Genomic DNA, 26,213 nt, shown 5'->3' with positions numbered 1-26,213 from the left:
TTCAAGTTTAGCTCATTTGACAGCATTTATTGCATAATGTTATATACCACAGAAATTCTTTGAAAAATTTCATCCAGCATTTTTAAAAACAGTATAAAAAGAGCAATGAAGCAAATAGCTTTACGTCTAGATCAAATAAAGTCGAGTTTTCGTCCGTACTGGTGCACATTTATAGATGCAGTTTAGTTTTAGTTGTAGAAAACTACTTTTGTTTTTGGCAGATGCTTTTATCCAAAGTGGCTTACTTTGAATTCAAGGTAGACTATACATTTTATTCATGTTCATGCAGGATCGAACCCACAATTACGGCATTGCTATGGCAAGACAGATGGAAATATCTAATGATCAACCTGCTTGATGCTTTCAGAGTGCTTTGTGAAATCTGAGCACTGCGGCCCAAAACAGAGGTTCCAACTTTCACCATCACTGTCAGCAGTTCAACAAACACAAACTTACTCATTCATACAGACATCTTGCATATAACAAATGTCCAACATAGAGAACAGCTTGCTGAAACTCGCTGAGAAATATTGAGAGCCACCTACACATGTCTACTTTCATATAGTTTTATTCAGCCATCATAATGTCTTACTGGCAATCGATCGCCTCTCAGGAGACTGGCTCCATTCCAAATCTGGACAGCTACCTACCTACACAGCATTTTTATTTATATAGGCATCAAAGGAGGCTTGCAAGAAGCTCAAATAAAGTCCAAAGAGGTCGCCAAAGTTGTAAGAATATTTAAAGTGCAAAATACTGGGTTGACGTTGTGATTTTTGAGGTTGTAGGCCCTAATACGAAAGGACAAAAGGATTAAAAGGGGGAAAAAAGACAAAGAAAATGGCTGACGACAGAGTACTAATGCAACAGTTTAACATATTAAATACAAAGTGTTGTGTTTCTGGTTTTTTGGGCCTGCCATAAAAAAATGGGAGATTGCAGTTCTTTGTGGTAGGGAGTGTTAGGCGTCTGGAACATTTCAATTAAGCCGATTTTCCAATCGGAGAGTTGAGTATTGTGTCCCACCTCTGCTCTTTGTTTAAACGTCAGGGCTGGAGACTATTATACAACAGCCATTCATACGAAAGAGAGAGAGAGAGCTCTCATCCCTCTCTATTTAAATGGCTGAAAGAGAAACCATTTATCTCTCTACAAGAGGAGGAGGAGAAGCAAGGGGTGTATTAAATATAAATAACATCTGCAAAACGAGGCACGAGGCATCTGGGTCACAATGGAAAATTATCTCAATCAGAGAGCGTATCAACATTCAGTTGTGTTCGAACTCAGTGGCTCTGAGATTAGCCTGTGCCCCCCATAAGAGTGCAACAAAATAAAAAAAAAGCTACAAAATAAAAAAATAAAAGAGATTATTGCCATGACATATGTGTGTTTTTCAAAAAAATAAAGTAAAAATAAATGTCAAAAAATGAAGTATAAAATATTGAAATAAAAATATATAAAATATGATACATATAATAAAATAAATATAAAATACAATGTTTAATACAAAATAATATAAAAACTACAAATAAAATAAAATACATAATATATAACAAAACATTTTACTAAATATAAAATATAAAAAGAAGAAAATAAAGCAAAATAAAAGTTTAATTGAATATAAAAGAAATATAGCATAGTATAGAAAATAAAAAGAATATAAAAATAAAATAAATTGTTTAACAAAAAAAAAAGAAGCCTCGATACTGATCGCTGACAAATTTGCAATTCCTCCTGCCTCGTTCCTGATCTGTCAGAATTGGAATGCTGTGCGGATGTAATTGAGGACGGTGTGTTTTCTTTATTCTGTGTGAGGTTTGGACGAACCCACCGCATGTAATTGCACCATCTGTGCAATTTGGGCCAAAAATTGGTCATGCTCTAAAGGTGGCTGTGATGATCGATGGCTTATTTTTTCATCCCCAAAACACACACACACCTCAGAGAGCAAGTGCACATTTTCCATGAACACACAGTCCAAATGAATAGGTCAATATTTTGCCCCTCCCCCCTTAAAATGACACAGCCTAATTTAGAAAGAGCAAACTTTCTAGACTAGGAGGCCTTTTCTTTCTTTTAACGCCCCCCTTCTAAGCCCTCCCTGTTCATCTATCTTCAATTTGGCCTTGCACAAAAGAAGAAATGGCAGATGAAACCATAGATCATGGCCAGGAAGCCAGACACAGCCCAGAGGGAGAGGATGAATGGGAAAAAAAAGAGAGAATGAGAGAAGAGAGAGATTCCATGCGGCCAACACCATTTGCAGGTTGTCTCTTGGTACACGGTGACAGTACTTGTTGCTCCAGATCCACATTAAGCCCAGCTGCAGAAGTGAAGTTCTGCTAATATAGGTTCCATTTCTCAAAGAATATTTCCCACACCAAACATAAATTATATATCGCCATAAAACCGATGAAAGCCCCGTGGGGTAAATGTCCATGGTTAATCTGAGTCAGGGTGATGTTTCGATGATAAACAGCAATCCTAGGACACAGCATCTGCGGTCTTTTAACTGACGGGACACACCTATAGCACCAAATTTGAAATCTGTAAAGCCAAAACATTCAAAATATTCACACCTGTGACTATAAATCAACTGAAACCATAATATGCCAAGTTACTGCTGCTTGGCAGCTGTAAACATTCAACTGTTAGACTGATAAATAAACTGAATATTTGATTATATATTAAATATTGATGTCTTTAATCATTTTGGTGTGGAGAAATATTTCAAAGTATAATATGAGCCACCTTGAGGCTGCACGTTACAGTGATTTTACCACAGTTATGGGGGTATATTTAATCATGGTAAAATCAAGGTAACGCACAACCTTTTGTAGCTTATTGCTTTTAAAGCAGGTAAAACTTTTTGTGGAAACCATAAAGCATTTAATTGCAGGATTCTTAGATGAACAGAATGCACAAAACAACAGCATTTGTTTAAAATTAAAGTTTTTATAAAAGTATTAATTTCTTTAAAAAATATGTATGTTAAATATGTTAACCTTTTCTAGTATCAGGCAAAATTATAAATTGAGTGAGAATAAAAATATTAAATCAAAACTTTACAATTATAAATAACACCCTGTTGTTTCTCTTCGCTTCCTTTTCACTGATCAGGGTTAACGTCAAGTTTTAATTTTAAACATTATATTTTGAGGTATGAAACAATATTTTGATGCTTTTTTAAGAGATATGAACTAATGGTTACTGCACATGCTCTATAGAGAAAATTGAGACGAGGGTGATCAAATCTGTCCATTTCTCTCTCTCTCTCTCTGATGATTTCCTGTTCTCTTTTTACTCTCTTCGTCAATAGAGTGGCAAAAGACCCACAAAAGAATTGTTTTATTATATCAGAAATACTTTCCAGAGCACTAACTTGACAGTATAATCAACAGTTTGTCTAATTAGCACATTGTGCTGACATTCAGACTCCGCCCCCTCTGGAGGAACCACACGTCACTGCCGCTGAAGACCTGCCATCATATTTATCACGACTTAGACAGATATAATCCACATCTCCTACTTTAAGAACAATTTTGGTTACACGCTTAAATTACTCTATAATTAGTTTTAAATGGTAGCTTTTGACTGGCTTATATAAAGTGACCTCCCTGTTAACATGATCAACAAGAAATAAAACACATTTAATGTTCAGTACTTTAGTCACTTCATTTTCCAATCTCTTTATTTTACCTCCTATAAATGTCTGTCAAATGTTAATACAAACTCGAAATTCCATCCATGTTTCTCACAGGGCAAAGATGCGAGAAGAAATGGCCTTCACGGTGCAGTGTTATTGAACGCAAGCGCTCACTGCTACACGCCGGTAGAGTCTCCATCTACGAGCTCAATAAACCTCCTGCTTTATCAATACCAGCACACATTCAAGGATTTGTGTGTGTGCAATGTGCATGGTTTATGGATATCACCATGGCAACATCTGGCATCTGGAATGGCTCACTTGCTCAGTATGTCACGTCTGGACGATCTCCTCAGTAAAATCATGGTGAGAAGGGGAAAAGAACAAATGAAGTGTTGCAAAATGACGGAATGGGGGAAAAAAGGCTAGCAGTGAAGAAAAGCTAGCAAAAGAATGAAAATTATGAGCGAGTGAAGGCCATAAATAGCTTCGTCCAGCTGTGAGATGAACTGTGATTTGGTTTTAATTGCTGTAAGTGTCTTTCCCTGTGTGGTAGTATTTACACTACCAGTCAAAATTTGGACACACTTCAAATTCAAAGGGCCCACCACTTCTCGCGGCGCAATATGTATAATAATAATTTGTGTGTGTGTGTGTGTGTGTGTGTGTGTGTGTGTGTGTGTGTGTGTGTGTGTGTGTGTGTGTGTGTGTGTGTGTGTGTGTGTGTGTGTGTGTGTGTGTGTGTGTGTGTGTGTTGTGTGTATACAGTACCGGTTTGGACACATTACTATTTTTAATGCTTTTGAAAGAAGTCTCTTATGCTCATCAAGCCTGCATTTATTTGATCAGTAATATTGTAAAATATTATTACATTTTAAAATAATGGTTTTCTATTTGAATATACTTTAAAATGTAATTTATTTCTGTGATGAAAAGCTGAATTTTCAGCATATTTTATCCAGGCTTCAGTGTCACATGATCAATCAGAAATAATGTATATGCTGATTTATTATCAATGTTGAAAACAGTTTTTTTTTTTTTTTGGAACCTGTGATACTTTTTTCAGGATTCATTGATAAATAAAAAGTAAAAAAGAACAGCATTTTTCAAAATAGAAACATTTTCTAACAATATAAGTCTATCACTTTTTATCAGTTTAATACATCCTTGCTGAATAAAAGTATTAATTTCTTTTTTTTTAAAAGAAAGAAAGAAAAACTGACCCCAAACGTTTGAACGGTGATGTATATTGTTATAAAAGATAAATGCTGGGGGGTTTTTTTAAACTTTTTTATTCATCAAAGAAAAAAACATCACAAGTTATAAAAAATATTAAGCAACGCAACTTTTTTTAACATTGATAATAAATCAGCATATTAGAATGATTTCTGAAGGATCATGTGACACTGAAGACTGGAGTAATGATGCTGATGAAAATTCAGCTTAGCCATCAAATAAATAAAATATATTATAAAGTATAAAACCCATTATTTTAAATTGTAATAATATTACACAATATAACTTTTTTCTCTCTCTCTCTTTTTTTGATAAAATAAATTCAGGCTTGATGAGCATTGCAAAAAGTAAGGTGTCCAAACTTTTTTGGAAATGTTATTAAGATTTAAAACGAAGATTTTGTCAAGTGTGTCCAAACTTGTGACTGATAGCATATGCATTTACTTTTACTTGAACACACACACACACACAGACACACACACATAGAGTGAACTGAAGAGCTGGCAGTTTCTCCTTCCATCTTGTCACATTGCCTATATTAAGACGTCCGCCACACAAATCAGATTACAGCCAGCTGATACTTCCTCTCGGCCCTCCGATAGAGGAGTACAGAAGAACACTGACCTTCAGAGAGAGAGAGGCGTGTAGAGTTTCCTCACTGTACTGTGTTACACAGAAGCCATGAGGTGCAGCTATGTGAGGAAACAATACAAGCACTGTCGTTCTGATCAAAAGCTTCTAACAGAGGGAGTGATACGCATGTACAAATATACACTTGCTTTCAAGCCCACATATGCTCCCACAGCGGACACACACTGGGCATTATACTTGGTGATGGAGCCAAATGCCGATGTTGAAAGTCGGGGAAAGTCGGTCAGTCTCACAAAAACATGTCCAGGTCGTATTTCTCACCAAATTAAAGAAATACATTAATAAATAAATATTTGAAATACAATCTAAGATATATTGTAGTTAAAAAAATATATATAGTACTGTTTGCACTGTGACGTTTTCATTGCAATTGTGCACATTTAAGCATAAAATAAAAGGTAGTACAAGAAATATTATAACTAGTGTTGTCAAAAATATCGATTTGTGGATATGTATCGATAGCTCTTAAAGGGACAGCAGTCTAATAAACCTGCTGCTGTCTGTCATGTTAAAAGAGCAAAATAACTAAATCACTCGCTGCTCTTGACTGAATAACTTTTGTAAATTTCATTGTAAGCATTAATCTTCATTTCATAATAAAATAACACTGGATAGTCTTCACATTTGATTACTTTAATTTCTTATTTTATTATTGACTGTTTACTTGTCTTTTTTTTGTAATTCTTCCTCATTACAGTCACGAGAATGAGATTTTTTGCATTTACAATGATGAGATTTTTGAGGTTGAATGTGCTTCAAAATATTGTCAAAATGCAAAAAATAAACTAAACCAAATCATTTTCTTGAAGTCCAAATATAATTTCATATTTCTTTCTTTTCAATTTGATGTGATATATGAGCTGGTCACGTTCTTGACAGGTTTCATGAGTCACCCAAAAAGCATAAACAATATCTCCCCAAACTACATGAGCAATATACCAAACTGACAAATCCATTGATGGGCTTTTTCTTTTTTTTTTCCAGAAATTCCTCCAAGCCTCAGATAAACATTGTAAACTTTATCGTCCGAACAGCAGCAAGCGCTGTTTAAATCAAGCTAACGCTAATCGAAGTTTCTTCTCGCTTAGTATGGGACAGCTTTATGTCTTCCCGTGGACCCCAGAGCGAAGGAAAGAGATGCCGGGGCTATCAGCAACTTTTAATTAAGTGGGTGTGAATATGGGAAATGGAAAATTGTTCTGTCAACCCAACGAAATGGAGTTTTTGATGTTTGAGCCACAACATGCGCCTCCGCCTGCCGTTTCTATTATCCAATGAAGAGATACAAATGGAGAAAGAGAAAAAAATGTAAGGAGCAAAGGGGGAGGCGGACGTGAACAACATACGGCACATCTTCCTCCAGATCAGTGAGAAAATGGGGAAAGAAACAGCAATATCACTGAACATTAGCATCCTGGTCTCTCCTCTAATGCTGTGTGATACCTCTGTAAGCCTGAGGTACGGAAGTCAACATATTAAAATGTGGGGCGGATCGGAACGCCGGATTACGGTGTGATTGCGTTTACAGAAAGTTTCTGTTCGCTAAATTCAAAGGGGAACAATAACATCTCTGGCTTTCACAGAAGAACACCGGTCGTCGTTCGTCCACCTCCTCAAACATAATAAAACCTGGAGGAAGAAATACGTGACTCAGGCTAGAGACGCGACGGAGGCTTGTTAGACGCTGCTGTTTACAAGAGAGATGGCGAGATGCCTCAGATTACGATAAACAGGGAAAGAAGTGAATGTGGGGAGAGAAAAATTAATGAAAGATGGCTTCAAGGAAGCCGGAGTGATCCAATCACAATCTATCTCCCACGACCGCTGTCAGTTCTCAAAGAGACGGCAATATCTCAGCGAGACGGAGCGAGAGGGAGAGAGAGGACCCGCTATTTGAAAGAAAATGACCCCTGGGGCATCTCTCCCATTGACTCCTTCCTCCATAGGAGGAGGGCCACTTAAAAGAAAGGGGAGAAAGAAAAGAAAAAAGATAGATGAAGGAAAGAAGACAGAACAAATTGCTTCAAACCAATTAATTTCCACTTCTCTCTTTTGCTCGGTCCTCTGGGTCTTGGTGTGCAGCGGCTACAGACTAAGAGAGAGAGAGAGAGAGCGGCCTGCGTGTGAAACTCATTCACCTCATCCCGTACGTCCAAACCCACTCCTGCAGGTGGACACAATAAACCAGCTACACAATTGTGGCTTAATTTTACAGATGCACTTAAAGATCACAGTAATGCAAATGACAACTGTGACAAAATATAGTAAGTAAGAAACAATGCAGGATAGGGCTTGATTTAACCATTAGGCTTTGATTGTGAGAAGTGGACCATGAAATTGTTTATTTAGGAATAAAGCCCTTAAGCCTGGTGAAAAAAAAAGTTGTATCTGTCCCTGGTCGGCCAGCTAAACCAGCCTAAATCACATCAAACCCCTCAAAAAAAACAGAAAACCAGATTAGCCTGGGTTAAGTTTTTTTTTTCTTTCGTTTTTTAAGTATAAAAATATAGTGTTATACTTTCAAGCTATTTACAGTACACGTATTTAGCTCTATATGATCCATATACATTAAATCATGTACTTTGTTGAGGAGAGGTGTGCTACTACTATTTAAGAAATAAATACAAGAGATAAAAACAATCAGACTTATCACAGTAGATATGGCTTGGTTCAAATCAGATCTGAATATCAAAGAAATCTAATTGGTGGGCTCTTCTGACTTACAATAGAAACCATTTTAGTATGATTTATTATATTTTATTTTATTGCAGCTTTATTTCAATTACATTATTTCAAAAACAAATTGTAATAGTTCTCTTTTTAGTTTAAGTTCTCTTTTTACTTTTTAGCATCAATGCTATCTATATGTTAAATATATTTGAAACATTTGGTGTAGGGTTTATTTTTTTACCATTTTCATACAGAAATAATTAGTAAATTTTCAATAATTAAATAAATAAATATATATACTGAATTAAACATTATATTTTGAAATACAAAGACTTAAATAGTATTTTCTTGTGAAACAATCCAATAATCCGTTTTATTTACAACTTTGATCCTTTTCAACAGCATAGAAACACTAATAGCTCCCTGGCATCACCAAGCATTGGTTACATCTCCTGAAAAGTTACTTCAGAGAAGGAGAAAGCGCAAAATCAAACATTTTTGTCTTTAGACTAACATGCACTGAGGAATTCCACAAAAAGACCAGGACCATTTATTAAGAAAGTAAAAAAGCTAAAGAAATCAAAGCCAGTCTGTATGCTTTCCTTCCACAGCAATGATCTGACCCTAATGGTTTTACATTCTCACCCGCATGCAGACCACAGCAACACCGCTCTCATCTCCATTACAATGGCTCTCAACCTCCAGAGGCAGTTCATTACCCTGTGTGGCCACCGCTAGTGTTATGTGCACAACTTCCTGTAAGAGAAGCACTTCCTCCCCCTCGTTTGTATAATAGTTCAAATATTCTTTCTCCATAAAACCTCCTTTCACAACAAAGCCATTTACAGCTGCACTTAAATCAATATCAGTCCGAGCGCAGAGCGAATACACACAGCTCCATTTAAAGAACGTTAGCCTAACGCTCCTCGCGCTAAGTTAATGTGTTGAAGGGTTATCAAGCCCGCCCTCTCAACATGCAATCTACACGCCGTCCGTATCAGAGGCACTCATACAGAAACCATCTATACCAATTACAGGACCTTTTCCATCTGAAGACGTGGATACATTAAAAACAATTATCGCCAAGCGCTGATGGATCGCAGTGTTGGAGCAGCTAACGTGTTTTTGTATGTCTAGGCTGTAGGTGTGCGTGTGTGTGTGTATTGGGAACCATTACGGTAAATACATTAAGAGCAGAGGCAAAATCATCTAACATTGTCAGTCTGGATCTTAAACCTAAGGGTCTCGATGAGGATAAAGGTCAGCAGTTTGGCTTGGTTTGTAAATTATGACTGGAAATGTTCTCCCTGTCTGTTATTTCTGGTCTAGATTTGAATGTGTCCCTCGGGCTAGCAAGATCTTGTTCACCAACAATGAGTTATTGGTAAATTAATATTAACACTTTCTATGAAGCCTGTGTATAGAATGCATTGTAAATGTATTCTTAATGCATCCATAATACCCGTAGAATCAGTTGCATGTTCTTGTAAATAATTAAAAGCAGTTATAATACATTATAATACTTACCTATTCATGGAGCCTTCTAAAACCTTATCATGTTTTATAATGCATTAGACTCTTTAAAGGTGTAGCCATGAATAGGTAAGTATTTTAAACTGTAGCTTCAATTATTTATGACACAATATCATTACAATATGTATTATAAAGTGAATCTCACAAGAGCACAGTGTCATATTTAACCCCACCAAAAAAAACAAGAACTTTAACTTTATTGCAACTTTATTAGAACAATACTTTATTGACCCGTTTACATTATTTTGACATGACATCCGTTTCAATGGAATTAATAGTAAGTATGACAGCTACATACTGTAATGCATTGGGACTTTATTTTTATTATATTCTCATTAATGTAACAAAGCAAGGAATCTCATCCAGTCCGGACAGGATTTATTTTCTAAACTGAAATCAGCATAAAGGAAGGACAAACAAATACTACCATGATGTATAAATATTTTTAAGTAATAAAACAATTATCGTATTATTTTAATAATTGATGTAATAAACTAGTAGTATGCTTTTTTTCAAACTAGTAGTAATGAGGACTTTTTGGCTATGCACTTTTTCTTTAACACCCAGGCTATTTAAGTATTGGCTATGACTCGATGACAAATGCTAGACTGACAAATGCAAAGACACTCTCCTCCACTCCTCAAAAACAAAAACATTAGTCTTTATATAGTATAGTGTTAAATAGTATAGTGTTTCTTGAGTAAAGAACATGAAGTACTTATTCAAACAACAAGTTCATTAGTTACCCTTGAATTGCAAACAAGCAGAGATATACTATACAAGGTCTCGACAAGCTTTGCGAGATCAAATCAAATTGCTTTATAATGCATTCAAATATCTTTCTAACGCACAACACAGGTTTCATAGAAAGTGTTCTATGCTTCCGGTTCTCTCTCATCTAGTTTAAATGAATACCTGCGGTTTGTTAGCAATTAGCAAGAGCCACCTTCATGCCATCAACATGAACTTCCGTGAAGGTTTCTTGCCTTCAATTTCCATTCTAAAAGCTCTCTTACATTTTTTTCAGCATGAACATGTGAATAACATGTTACATTATTTAAATGCTTGCAATGATTCTGTCACATGTATTTCCTCTTAATCTCTGACATTAAACGGTAGAATAAATGCTTTCATGCCTGGATTTGATCAGGTTTTAAGGACTTTTTGAGGCTGGCGCTGTGGTGCGGTGCTCTAATCAGAGGCGGTGTGGGCCAGCGGAGTGTGAATGGGGTTACGGTGATGAAGGAAATGCCCTTTAATGAGAGGAAGACAGGAAGCACTCCAATCAGCCCTTAGTGAGGGGAACATGAAAGCACAAAGAAAGAGGCGAGAGGAAAACAAAGGAAGGAGCGAGACGGAAGGAGAAAAAGAGGAGAGAGAGAATTCTCCAGCCTTCGGTCTGAGTGAAAAAGGGGGGATGGTGGGGGTGACGGAGGGTTTGGACGCTTTCTTTTCCATCAAAAAAGATCAGAGAAGCCCTTCCTCAATTTTCTCTGATAAGTGGTGAATTACCAGAGGCGCCGCATCTTGTGTGTGTGTGTGTGTGTGTGTGTGTGTGTGTGTGTGTGTGTGTGTGTGTGTGTGTGTGTGTGTGTGTGTGTGTGTGTGTGTGTGTGTGTGTGTGTGTGTGTGTGTGTGTGTGTGTGTAAAAGTGGGAAGGGGGCCGACAAAGTGTCGAATATCACGTGCAGACAATCAGGAGACGTTCCGGGTCTCTCTTTTTCACACATGCTCACACATACACAGTCTAACGAATTCACCATGTGAATCTGTGCAGAATAAAAAACGTCCTGGTTGCGTAAGCAACCCACCGTTCCCTGAAGGAGGGAACGGAGGACGTAGTCGACGGTCGACTGAATTGGAATTGGGATCTCGCTAGAGAGCCTGTCTTCTTCGAGTACTATTGAACGAGCCAATGTAATTGGCGTGCGTGATTCGCATCACACACTCCGCCCCCGCGGCGCGGGTATAAATACGGAAGTGGATGCACGCACTAGTTGCTTTTCGCTGAGGAGCCGAGAGTAACCCGGGGTCAGCGGTGGTCCAGCGGTAGTGGCAAGGGGACTACGTCCTCCGTTCCCTCCTTCAGGGAACGGTGGGTTGCATACGCAACCAGGACGTTCCCTTTCAGTCGAGAACGTCAGACGTAGTCGACGGTCGACTGAATTGGGATCACCCATTGAACACGCCACTAACGCTGCCACCTTCCAGTGCCTAAACCAAAGCCTCCTGATGCCCCCGCAAACTTAAGGCGGGGAAGGACAGGGCTTAGGCCAGGGAAGTCACTGCTGTTCCTACAGGACCACTGGGAAAGCGTTCCCCGTACGTTGGAAGGAAGGGACGCTGCGGAAGCCACATCCAACCCAGAGGGAGGTAATGTGGAAAATACACATATGAACTGGGCGGAAACCGGGCAGTCTAACATATGGAATGTCACTGGGGTGGCTCCAGCCTAAGACGGGGGGAGACACACCGGACAGTGACGGCAGAGAGACTATGCCAAGGGAAGACACGGGCTCACCGCAGGGAGCCGTATCGTGGAAGAATACACATATGGGGTCACCGAAGGGACCGCAACATATGGACCCAGCCTAACACAGGTTCCACACTGCTTACGAGTGGTAGGCCTAACACCAGACGTTCCGCACGTCTGACGTCGGAGGGGTGTGGAGGAACTCAACAGGGTTCAATTTTAAGGGAACTCAACTGGAGTAGAAAGGCGCACGTATCCAGTCCATAGGAGGGGAATGGCGCAGCAAGCCGACACTTGAACCGGGCTCACGGTGAAACTGGCTTCATGAGAAGGGAGCCCACGTGAGGCAGCGGTTCAACTAGGTGTCGTCCAGCCCCCAACTCTAGAATCTGTTTTAGCAAAGCATATCGTCAACGCCCAGGCGGAGCACTTTACACTCATCATAGAGGAGCTCAACACCTAAGTGGACATGTTGCATCTCGGACCTTTGCCGAAATGAAGGCAAGCACTAAGTGCAACTTTGCATGGAAACAGCCTTCCCTCTCTGCTGAATTCCAACAGATATTTGAAGAGCTGGTCTGAGGTCTATGACTTGCATTCTGTACACGTCCAAGCGAACGGACAGAGAAGCCAGGGCTGGATCTGCCTCCTCCAGGGCAGCGCTTGCAGGCTCACCACCTGCTCCTATTACGGGAGAGGTAGGAACCTTGGGCACAATCCGAGCCGGGGTCTCAGCTTGTGAGAGTTAGCCGGCCCAGACTCCAGGCACAATACGTTGACCGAAAGCGAGCAAGTCCCTACCCTCTAGTAGAGACCACGCGAGCAGGAGAACTGATATAACAGAATTTTTAACTCACTGCCTGCAGTGGCTCAGGGGCGGTCTCTGCAGTGCAGTCGCACCAGGGACAAGGCCCAAGAGGATAAAGAGGGACACAAGGATTTACAAGACCTTGCTCCTCAGGAACCTGACGATCAGAACGTGCTTCTGCATACTTCTGCAACACGATGAGCGTCGTTTAAACACCGAGGCAACATCATTTTGAGGGTGAAGGAAAACAGCCTACTGCAACCCATTTTGCAGGAAAGAGAGCACTGAAGTGATCGAAAGCTTTCAGGATCTCCTCTGGAGAGAAGACGCACTCAACGACTAGGTTCCACTTCTAAAGGCGTAAGCACGCTACCCAATTCTAGGGGGTGCTCGCAGAAGTGATGGTAACTATCACATGTTCTTGTGATAGCCACCTGAACCTCCGCGTTCAGATGTAAGACCGCCCGGAATCTCCGGGGGAAGAACGCGTGTGCCATCGTGCCCCGTCCCCGAAAGAGTTTTCAGGGGAAGTCAGGAAGGCTGTTGAAGGGAACCAGGTCTAGTTGGGCCAATAAGGGGCAACTATGAAGACCTGTTCCTCTCCTGACCTGGCACGTAGGTGCAAGCGACGGGCGCAAAAGACAGGAGCATTGCTCAACACAACATGTGAAGATCACTGGGCTTCAGGAGCATTTTCTGCTCAGCACTTGGGTGTGACAAGTTCACTGAGCTTCAGGAGCATTCCTGCTCAACACCTGAGTGTGATAAACTCACCGAGCTTCAGGAGCATTTCTGCTCAACACTTGAGTGCGAAGAACTTCACTGAACGACAGGAGCATTTCTGCTCAGCACTTGAGTGTGACAAGTTCACTGAGCTTCAGGAGCATTACTTCTCAACACCTGAGTGTGATAAACTCACTGAGCTGCAGGAGCATTTCTGCTCAACACTTGAGTGCTAAGAACTTCACTGAGCACCAGGAGCATTTCTGCTCAGCACTGCGTGTGATGAATTCACTGAGCTACCTGTGATGAACTCACAGAGCTACAGGAGCATTGCTGCTCAACACCTGAGTGCGATGAACTTCACTGAGTTTCAGGAGCAATTCTGCTCAACATGAAGAGTGATGATTTCACTGACTGGAGCAGGCGCAAGGCGACCATGAGTCGCAGTCACTTTTAGAAGGCTCACTGGGGTTAAACGCATTTCTGCGGGCCCCTGGGGCAGCTGAGACCCAGTGTTTGTCCAAGGGTAGTCCGCTCGGTTTACCCAAACACTGGCGGAAAAATAAAACCGGGGGGGCAACTGAGCGGCCCCGGAATGGTCATGACCCAGCCGGACCCAGGGGATGGAGTCTCCACTGCCCTGGCTATAACTGTCGTGAGGCTCGATGGCGGCACGATTGAGTAAGCGGGAGGAGTGGAACAAGGCGCCCTCAGAAGCGTCTGACTCCAAGGAGGAGGTGACGGGTGAGTTTGTGACATGCAGGGGAAGCTTGCGCAACGGTCGCAATGTCTAACAACTCGAGGCACGAATGCCCGTGTAGTCGGGGGTCGCCCAGGCCCCCGTTAAAACACGCCCTTTGTACATGGCCCCTCTGTTGAAGAGGGTTTGGCAGCAGACCGGGATGAACTATAGTCACACAGGGTGAGCTGCTCTGCCACGGTCACCTCGGGACTCGATCGTGAAGCTAGCGCTGAAGCGGTCACATATGGAGGAAGCCAAAGGCTGCGACTACCATATACCCCAGGAGCCTCTGAAAGTTCTTTCAGTGGGACCCTTTCTCACTTCAACACCAGCTGAACACATTCTCATTGGAGAGACATGTTGGACCGAGTACCTCTCCAAAACTAAGAAAGAGATACTCAGCCCGTGGGCGAGACTACTTTCTTCCAGTTGACCTGACGACCCAACGGGCTCTGGAGCACTCGAGGGGAAGGACACTGTACTGATACTCCACCCTTAGACGCAACACACAGGATGGCCTGCGGTGCGGGAGGTAGAGATCTGAAGCACATGTCTTTCAGGTCAAAGCTGCAGACCAATCTTGGGCCAAGATGGTCACGACCCACCCCCTAGTAGCACGAAGAACGAGTTTACAACTGGCCTTCGTACCGGCTGGAGGAGCGGCTATATCAAATCCTTCGCCAGCAGGATAAGATAAGCACGCACAAGTCAGGAGCACTGCTCAACACTCGGTGTGATGAATATCACTGAATTTTCAGGAGCACGTCTGCTCAACACCTAATGTGATGACTATCACTGACTTGAGCGGGGTAGCCGAGCCTGAGGTGGGGCAGCAAAGTAGAGAGAGTGGTGTTAGTGTGCTGTGCAACACTTACCTGTCTCCACAAGCGGCAGGGGGCGCGTGAGAAGGCGGATGACCGGGTCCTCGAACGCACCAAGCTGCCTGCTGGCGACCAAGGGGGAGCTGAGGGGTGTAAGGCTATACAGGGTCACACCCGCCAGACTGGCCCTCTTGGGACCCAGGAACAGATGAAATTGCTCTCTCTTTGAAGTGTGGGTACCGCTTGCTCCGCTTTTTTTTTTTTTTTTTTAGGGAGCCAGCGGCGGAACAGACACACACACAAACAAAGGCTCCACCCGGCCCTCACCCGGGGGGAGGGAGTGATCGTGCCACTCCAAGAGCATCTCATCCATTCCTGGGCGGCCCGCTCCGGAATGCTTTCGCTGTCGCTTGCCACCTGGCTTGGCAGCGCCTGGAGCGGGCTGGGCGTCTCTACTGCGGCCGGCTCCATGCTGAGGCCTGGGTGGAGGCTGCTGCGGAGGGCCAGCAGGAGCGGCGGCCGGAGAACACCCACGGCGACGAGCAGGCGGAGGAGCTGCCACCGGCGGCGGGTGGAGGCAGCAGCTGGCCACCGGGGCAGGATGTGCCGGATGACCTCCGTCTGCGCTTGAGCGGCAGAGAACTGTTTGATGCAGTTCTCCACCGCGTCGCCGACCAGCCCAACCTGGGAAATTGGGGAGACCAGGAACCGAACCTTGTCCGCATCCGCCATACCAACCAGGCTGAGCCAACGAAGGCGCTACTGGACCACCAAGGTGGACATCGCCAGACCGATCACGCACGCTACGACACCCGTACCCCGGAGGGTGAGGTCGGATGCAGTGCGGTGCTCACCTATGACCCTAGCCTGCAGCAACGCCATGGCACGCAAGAGGAAGGGGCTTGCCCACAGGCTTTGTAAGCTCTGCCCGTCGGAACAGACGAAACTCACAGGCCTTAGGGGGGAGACGAGGATCCCCCCAAAAGGCAGCGGCCGCCGGACACAGGTGCACCTGTGTCCACAGACCGCTCCAATGGAGGGACACCTCGCAACCCTTCACCGTTCCTCCATCAAGGGTAATGAGGGGGAAAAGCTATTCAGGCAGTTTCTGGCAGAGAAAGGTGCTGTTCACCACCTGATAAGCTCTCCATGCATTTCGGGAAAGAAAGGCACTGGGGCGGCGAGCTGAGAACCAGCGCGGCCCGCCCCAAGATACCAAACTCCAGATTCCAACCGAGACTGAACGGGACACGGTGGAGGTTCCACTCGAGCCCGGCAGCCTCGGCGGCCCGTTTCAGCATAGCTGATAATTCTGGATCCGGCTCGGGCAACATTGAACTCCCGGAGGGAGACAATGCAGCCGAGTCATCATCTCTAGAAGTCAGCTCACCCTCCGATGCTGCAATCGGCGTCCTGTCCTCCAGGGGAGCCCCGAGTGAAACCGCTGGCCCACCCATTACAGATGGACCAGCAGACAACACAGGAGGCTCCAGTGGTTGCAGTGGAAGGGAGGAGTGAGGAGCCCACAGGGAATGGTTACCGGGTGGGACATCCAACACTATCCTCCGGTCACCCATCCCACACAGCACCCGAGGGTGGGGCATGGTAATGGGGACTCGCTCTCCGCGAACGAAGGCGAGTCTCGCCCTCAACACTGCGACAGTCATGTTCCCACAGTGAAAACATGAGCTGTCCACAAAAGCTGTCTCAGCGTGCTGTAAGCCAAACACGTGACACAACAGTTGTGACCATCAGAGAGAGACAGGGAACGACCGCACCCAGAAACGCACGGGCGGAATGACATCTTGAAAAAGACGCAAACGCACCCGTGTTGCTCTTTCAGAAAATAGGACCGTCACCAGTGCCGGAGCACACAGGGGAATGACCGCGGCAACACTGAACAGAGAACTGAAACAGTGAAGCACTCACTTTTCCGCCCTCTAACCAGCCATCAACACACACAAACATTTAGAAATTTGTTGCTGTTAAAACAGCAGTTGAGAGCTCAAAGCTCGCGATCACCGCTGCACTCGCGCTGTAGAACACCAGCACTGGGAGAGTCTTCCTGAAGAACACCGACACACTCGCTCGTTGTAGACAACAGCACTCTCAGAGACATCAAACGATCGGCTCCGAAGCGAAAGGCAACTAGTGCGTGCATCCACTTCCGTATTTATACCCGCGCCGCGGGGGCGGAGTGTGTGATGCGAATCACGCACGCCAATTACATTGGCTCGTTCAATAGTACTCGAAGAAGACAGGCTCTCTAGCGAGATCCCAATTCCAATTCAGTCGACCGTCGACTACGTCTGACGTTCTCGACTGAAAGGGAACAGCATATTGAATAATACACATACTAAACAGTTTTTTTCTTGTTTTTTGGGGGGTAAAAAATGCAGCATCTACATTCATAAAATTAAAGTCCAACCCAGCTACTGTAAACACTTATCAATCAAAGGTTTGGACATATTTGAATTCTTTTGTGGTTGTTATCTGAAAAAAACTTTCTGATGTAAAGGCAAATGCTTAAAGTCAGGATGAAATCAAAATTGACCCCCTTTACTTTGTTAGCGCACATTTCTAGTCTTGTGGTGAAAAATTCATCGGTGCAAATTAATTCACACACATTTTTTTTTTATTCGTAATCTAATCAAAACCTGAAAATGTACTTCCCCTCTGGAATGGCCGTCCTTCTCTGATGACGTCAGTTTGACGGCTTGGGTAGACAGTGAGCTGAATGGAACGCCTCCTTTTCTAGATCCAATCAATTCCCAGAGGGTAAAAACAAGCCACCACCTCTATTTTTCTCATTCAATATTCCGTTTCACTCGTCACAATACTGAGGTAAAGTCTGCCAGACTTGAAATGCTTGAAATTAGTTAGAAGATAAAAAAATGGTGCCTACATATACATTTCTTTAAAAAAAATTTTTTTTTTAAAAATTAATTATTATTATGACTTTTATTCTGATGATGAGAATTTGCTTAATTCAATAAAGGGTCTCAACATAATCATAATTATAAAAAAACTAAAAACTAAAAAGTTTGTAAAAATAGGCTACATGTTCTGTTAAAAATAATGTTAGACAAAATACATTCTAACGCTAATATTAGTGTAAAAAGCCTATATTGTGTCAAAATCGACTTACGTAGTTTTACAACCATTGCAGTAAGCATTTCCAGGATCTCACAAAGTACAGAACTCAAAAGACATGGGTTTGATTGCAAGGAAATGCAGGAACTGATATAATGTAAGCCTTAAAATGCAACATGCAGTAAGTCACTTTGGATAAAAGCGTCTGTCAAATCCATAAATGTAAAAATCAAGGCAAACAATGGCTTAACTGAACTTAAGAATCTAAATTCTCATACTTTCACACGTGTTATTTCAACCAATTGTTTAGCAAATGTGTCTCTTCATTTTCATTCTCTGTGTGTTTTCCTTTTCTATTTGGCCTCTTTGGGGACTCATGTGCGTGACCAAACCACACATCTTGTCCATCGGGCTCCTCAGAACATTCTAGCCAAATAAAACACGTCGGCCATCACAAACATGCAAACTCCCTGAAGTCTTACCTCTTTCTCTGTGAGCGTGTAGATGTATTGATGGTCAGGGCTGAACAGCATGTCCCTCAAAATTGGTTTCCCTTCGCTCACCACCACGTTCTCATACAGCAGTGCAGGCTGGGTAATGGAGTTCACCAAGATCTGAAAGAAACAAAGAAGATATACGTTGAATATTAAAGATCAAATATACTTTGGATTTGTGCAATCTCGCTAATGTTCTGATTTGCTGTTCACTTTGTTCAGCATTCTGGCTTTTAGAAGGTAGAAAAAATGGCATTATAATGAAAATTAAATGAAAGTTATTGGTTTGGTGTCTCTCTAAGCTGGATAATATTTCCAATTTAACTCCGCTGCCTTCACATCAATGCTTAAAAAGGAGCAACAGTGGTCTCGACCGATGATAAAAAAAATGCATCTTGGTCAATAATAAACGCAGCATCACTTTCTGTTTGGCCCACCATAGCATCAGCCAGAACTATACCCTCCTTTAAGTCACCATTCCTGGCCTTATTGATGCAGGGTCAAGGGAGCGTGACCTCAGGATCCCGTGGTGTTTCAGGGCCTAATGATGTGCTCGGCTCTGGTGCCGTGTCCCGCTGATTAATGACCGTCCCCTTCGCTGAGCGCCATGGGAGCGCATTACCTGGGCCCTCTGACACCACCCCATTGCTAATGAAGAGAGCGCCTGCAGCACCGGAGTACACTAGAGCGCCGTCCGACCCACTTACAGAAACACAAAAGCTGGTAAAGCAGTTTGGTTTTCCTCAGAAAGGTCCACAGCACAGAGTGAAAGAGTTGCAGGGAGTTTTCAGCCGCCCACACCTGGGAGTCAGTGTGGCCTATCTGGGTCAAACCCTGCAGCTGGTTCAAGAGAACTAAAATTACATCTACAAACATCTGAAAATAGAGTGAACTTAATCAGCAGTTCTGTTTTTTAACTAAAACCTAAAACCGTGCAACGTGGCCTCATGTAAACTGCCACATTTATAGAACATAATATATAGGGGGAAAAATCAATTTATATACTGTCGGGGGTAACGCACTACAAGTAACGCAAATTATGTAATCAGATTACTTTTTTATAGTAACTATTATAGTAATGCATTACTTTTAAATTTACAACAAAATATCTGAGTTACTTTTTTAAATAAGTAACACAGGTTACTTTGTTTTCCCATTTATTGACTGACAGCTCTCTTGTCCCCATGCTGAGAGAAATTATGAGTAAGTTTTAGAGGCGTTGTGTACGCTGTGAAAACATGATGTTTTTGTAGTTGTAGACTAAATGTGAACATGCATTTACTAATCTCACTTGCACAACAACAGATTAATTATTCCTCAACATGAATAAAAACAGTGTAATGCAAACTCAGAATATTAGGCGAACCAGCAATAATTATTTGTTTCATATAACACATATACTTTATGTATTTAATCTCATTTTATTAACCAATGTCTTTGCTGCTGACCTTCGTTGACCCAATTCAACATACTAAAAAGCTAAAATGACTTTAGATGAACATCACAAGTGTTCTGCGTTTTGTTCTTCTCCAAAGCTGAACGATTTGTTTAACCCTCTATACAGGCGTGAATTTGCATTTCCTTCAGCCCGAGGCTTGTTCATTTTACTGAAAGGGCCTTTACATTTTACAGCTAATTTTTTTCGTTTTGTTATTAAAAAACAAGCAAGCAAGCCCAGCCCAAATGAGAAAGATTTTCTATTTTTTATTTCCAGCTTTAACTTTTTACACACATTTTAATTCAAGATTTTCCATGATTGTGGTAACCCTGTATATTGTTGCTCAGTGAGTGATGGAGGGTCAAATAACAGCAAAGCAGTCTGGGATTTGGAGTCTGTTGTCCATGTTCCCCCCTCCATCAGATCATTGAGCATTACTCCCGCGGGACGCTGTTCATTATGAAGTAGTGGCAGATAACAGCTCAAGGACATCTCATCCTCTCTCTCAGCCAATCCTTCTGGAACTCTTGCCAAGCAAGGCTGAAGTTCCTGCAGTGGGACCGAGCTGGAAGAGAGAGAGAAAGGATCTTCCCCTGTGTCCGAGCAGGAGAATGCACAACATGGAGAATGCTTTAGCCGCATGGAACAGGAATACTAATCTAAAAATACTGGCCACTGTATGCGATTTTTCGATATGCCTAAAACTTGCAGGACAATGCAACTAACAAACTCTCCAGCAAGTTTCCCTGCCATATGAAACTGATTAAATGGGTTAAACATATATAATTGTTCTTCAAGGGTGAGCAAGAATTGCCATCTGCATTTTCCCGCCCTTTTTTAGAGTCGTGCAGATTGACGTAATTGTTCAATGACTCTTCAAATTGCAGATTCTTGGCAGATGGCCCATCTTCTCTTTAACAGCAAGAAGCAGGAAGAGCTAGAGAACTCTCTGTCTCTCACTGCCTTAATAAAGGTGTCAGGAGAGATGAAGTTGGAAGGTGAAAAAAACAAAAACAAATCCTGTTCTCCCCACTGACTGCTGCTGAATCCCAATGCACCTTATAGTCTGGAGTATTACTGCTACTGTCTATCCTTTATATATCATTTTCTGTCACTGGGTAAAAGAACAATGTGATTTAAAGACTTAACCTTTTGACCTATACAGTGACATTTCTGAAGGTTAATGACTTATGCGCCAGCACAAAGACATATTTACATGAACAGCCCAAATGATCACAGAAACACTATGATAGAAGTTTACAGTACAAAAAATATTATAAACAAAATCAAATTAAATTATATATTTAAAAAAAACAATTTAATAATTATAACTTAATCGTATTATTTATTTTATTGATGTATTTTTAATAAAAAAATAAATAAAATAAATACTAAAATGTATGAATTTTAAATAAAACTATAGTTATATTTAAAATATAGAATTAAAATGTTGTATTTCAATATTACATATCAAACAGTCAGATTTATCTACGTAGAAAAGCAATGCCAGAGTACAACTGATTAAATAAAATAATAATAATAACTTAACATGTAACTTGCAATGCTATGTTTCAACCAAAGAGGTCAATAGAGAACACGTAATTTTATAATGTACCTTTTAAATGACGCTTCACCTTTAAACTAAAAACAGCCGAATGTCCTTGGGGACGACTTCTCTATGTGTCGCACTCAAATCATTCATCCCAAAACAAATATTGAATTCAGACCATCTTATTAGATGAATATGTTCCATGATTGCTACTTGCATTATTTTCTCATGTTTATGGACCCATTACGGTAAGTCATGGCAGAATCATTTCAGGAGAGAAGCAAACCCTTCTAGCCTCTTGCTTTAGACTGCACATAATGAGCGCATTGGGTAATAACCTAAAATAGGAACCTATAAATTAAGAAACAGAGCCCTGCAGTCTTCCTTAATGTTGGTCTATGGATGAACAATAATTAAGGTGGACCAGGGTTCAATGAAGGGTCACTCTTGACGGCTTCAGAGCAAATTGAAACAGGTCTGGCCTTTTCAATCTTGTCAACATCTCCGGTAAACCACGTATGAATTTGTATGTGACCTTATGACATCAGCGAGGTCAACAGTCAATACAATGATAAACTGTCGTAGACATAAAAGAGCTTGTAGCCATGTCTTATGTAATCCTTCAAATGGGGAAAAAAAAGAAAAGAAAAGAAAAAAGAAGGTTGTCCCTGACAGGCAGCTCTAATACTGAAATACCTTCAGAGCTTTGTTGGAGAGAATGATTGACAGGAGTTTTGTCACAAAACCCAGGCATATCTCTGCCGGAGACTGTGGCGACCCATCAACTCTCCGTCGTTGAAAATCATTTTACTCCAGCCTGGATGGGGAACGGAGACATTTGGCTAATTAAATCAAACAGGAGGGCACTTTCCAGATGAGCCTGAATCCAATTTCATTAGTGCCCTCTCAGCCACGGATAATGTGCGGACCATGAGGTCGCTCTCGGACGTTTCATGTCTTGACATCAACGCACTGGAGTATGATCAATAAAGGATGCTGACTTGAAATGTAGGATTGAAAGCATGCTGGGTTTTCCACAGGCTCTTTCTTTTCCCTGCTGCTGCAGTTTGACTTCAATGTTTCTTTTTTTCCACATCATTCTAAATTTGTCGTTCAGATGAAATTAGGAGGTAATATTGCAAAATTGAAAATATATACCAGTGCTGTGCAACTGGTATATACTGAATTGAAATATACTGTACTCAACTGAATTGAAAATTTATATTAAATTCAAATTCAATTCTGAAATTTTCATTTGGGTGAAACATGGGATACATAATTGCAGTTTGAATTTGAATGCAAGTAAGTAGGATTAAATATAATTTTAAAAAATTTAAAAAAAAAACAGTTATATGTCAGCGTCAGTTACCTCGTGGGAAGCACGCCGACATATAGCATAGTTGCGCTTCGGGCGTCCCGAGTTCGAGTCCTGGCTCGTGGACCTTTTGTGGTATTTTTTACAGTTTTACTATATATATATATATATATATATATATATATACAAAAGGCCTATTAAAAATAAAATAAATAAAACATTTTAAAAAGCCTTAAATCTTATAAAGCAGCCAACTCATGAAAAGGGAGCCAATTATACAATATTAAATGTTGCAATATACACTACAATGTTGTTGTACCCTCTGAAAGGGTAACAGGAAGAGTCGCTTCGTACGAGTGTCTCCAGCCTCTTTGACCCTTTTCTGGAGGGCATCCAAGACTTCCCATGGCACCTGCTGACTTCACAGTCTGCATCTCACCGGCAGGAACAGAACCTGGTACACACAAACTCATTGAGCTTGATCAGCGTGACAGATTACTCTGTGAAATTAATCATCTTTCTCTGCCATGCTGCTGCTCTCTCTATAGGATGCCGGCCAAAAAGCAGCCGTGGACAGACAGTCCCAGTGGGCACAATGATGGCAAGCCACTGCGCGGCTCCCGGGGACCCAATGCCCACTCCCCGGTGAGTTTCATCATTAATAAGACAAGGAAACAGGAGCAGGTTTGTCTTTGAATGCTTGACTGGCTTGAATAAACCAGGGGTATAATCCAGCTGGAGACGCCGAAGATCAATGTCGCATCTGTTCAGTCTTTGTGTTGTCGTGTGCGGCATCATGGTGACTAAATGATAAGGGGGAAAGACGGCGCAAGCGAGAGAAGAGGGGGAAATAATAAAGGAAGAAGGGGCGTCAATGCTTGGTCCCCAGAGAGCGACAGGCATGTCTCAGCCTCCACCCTTTTTAATCTTTCAGGCACTCCACGGGTACAGCATCTCCTCCGCCACTCACCCCCACTGCTGCTACAAGCTCCACTCGCATGCTCTTGACATAACTAGGTCTCCCTGTGAATAATAAACCAGCCGCCAGATTCCTGCCTTTGATATGCAGCCCTTGAAGTAAAGATCTGCATCTGATTGAGTGCAATCACTGGCTAATTAATGAGACGGAAGGCCCGTACACGGCCCACGCTGGCCCAAACACGCTGCCACCACTGTCCGCCCCGGTTCGTTCCCCTGAGAAGAAGCCAGCCGAGCCTGGAGGAAGAGACTCAGGGAGCACCCTTGGGACAGGCACACGTGGCTTACGCAACGAAGAGGGCGAACAGGCTCAGCTCTGTAGATAACAAGAGGTAAAAATAGGATCTTTCAGCTATAGGTTAGATTCGGAGAGAAATGGAGAGAGATGTATGTACCAACACTGTTGCTAACAACTTTTGTAGGGAGAATTTGGCTTATTCGTCCCAGAGATACATGATATATCTGGTACGATAATGCAATCGGTCAATATTGGATGTATACTGTATTGAACTGTCTGACATAGTATATGTTTTTGTAACTGATATATTGTGCATCCCTGGGCAAAATAAGCATGCCGTTTAGATAACCGTTGCCATCATGTGACACTCACTTCAAGTAATCTTTAATACACTAATCTTTAATACACTTAATAACATTTAATAATTTAAACATTTCATATTTAATAACACTCTTAAATCTAATCGTTATCGAATATCAAAAATGAATATCCATCTTTTAAACTGAATTTTAATGTTGTGAGGCTTAAATTCATTTGTAGCATTTAAAACTGATTTTAGTTCTTAGTGTTTTATATTTTATATTAAACAAAATAGTATGGCAATAAAATGTAGTTTTAAAATATGTTTTTTTACATTTAAAATACATTTAGAGCATTATAGATATTATACACTGTTAAATGCAATCTTTATCAAATATCAAAAAGTTTGTTTTATTGTTTCAAGGGGAAAGAAACATATGTGTGTGTATATATATATATATATATATATATATATATATACGTGTGTGTGTGTGTGTGTGTGTGTACAGACATTTTGAACAATATAAATATATTTAAAATATTTGCCATATGGGACGCGTCATGAGCATGCATACCATTAGCCCAAGTCTATATCGTCTGTCCAATGACTTTTTTGTTTAGTATCCTCATACCTTGTGTACTTAACTAAACCATTTTTACTCACCAGATGCTACTACAGAGCAGGACTTAGACATGCTAATTAAACACAGCTCAACTGTCCCGCTATGCTAATCCTCTTCCTGGAGATGCACAAACAACTTGTGTATTGGAGGCAGCAGGTCAAAACCCAAAAGCCACAAAGAATCTTCACCGAGGGACAACTTTGTTGTGCCGTACAGACAAAATATACTCATCGGCCCAGCTGGGTTTTAAGGGGAAAACAAGTGCACCTCGTGGGCATTGGGAACTAGGCAGTCTGAGTAACCCGGGCAAAGGGAGAAGGGGCTAATCATAGAGGTCTCTAGATGGTTTTCTAACCCCAGCCGTAAACGTTTCATTATGACAGTCTGTGCAACAGATAGCAGCTCAAGCTCATTCGACCTCGTTCCACTTCCCTTGCAATATCTGATTTGGCCTCGGGTTCGAAGGCTCCTCGGAGCATTGAGAGGAATTTCATTTCTATTTTCCTACTTGTCGTCTTTCCACCATCCGCTTTCTCCCGCTCTCTATCTTCCTCTCTCAGACCTCCCCCTTCAGGTCCTCTTGACACAACAGACGCACACCGGCAGTCAAGCAAGACAGACTGTGCGGTTAAAACTAGGTGGAAAAAATGGGAGTTTGCCCTGCAGTGAGTATGAAAGCAACTCCTAAGTCATCTCCATTTGTCACAAACTGCACGCTGGAACTGCCAGGCCACTTCTCATACACTCAAACCTCTGACAAGAGCGAGCTGCGGACAAAAATACAGAATAAATGGGATGCTATGGAGCTCAGCATAACACTGCAATACCAATAGTCATTAGGGAAGCCCCCGGTGATGATTTCTTTAACTACAGATTGTGCCT

The 26,213-nt window shown here is 41.8% G+C and overlaps 1 protein-coding gene across 3 annotated transcripts in view; it reads right to left on the bottom strand.

The window, feature by feature from the left end:
• Window positions 1-26,213, bottom strand: part of plxna1a (plexin A1a) — a 226,431-nt gene that overhangs the window by 108,061 nt on the left and 92,157 nt on the right. For all 3 annotated transcript variants that reach the window (XM_077218621.1, XM_077218622.1, XM_077218623.1), the window contains exon 4: window positions 18,879-19,010. In XM_077218621.1, the coding sequence (XP_077074736.1) occupies window positions 18,879-19,010 (132 nt within the window). The remainder of the gene's footprint in view (window positions 1-18,878; window positions 19,011-26,213) is intronic.

This window comes from Siphateles boraxobius, unplaced genomic scaffold (genome assembly GCF_051911475.1).
Source record: "Siphateles boraxobius isolate OS27281-9 unplaced genomic scaffold, OSU_SipBor_1 77, whole genome shotgun sequence".
NCBI lineage: Eukaryota > Metazoa > Chordata > Actinopteri > Cypriniformes > Leuciscidae > Siphateles > Siphateles boraxobius.
Note: the sequence above shows the minus strand (reverse complement) of the source record. Positions and strands in the feature narration are given on the sequence as shown.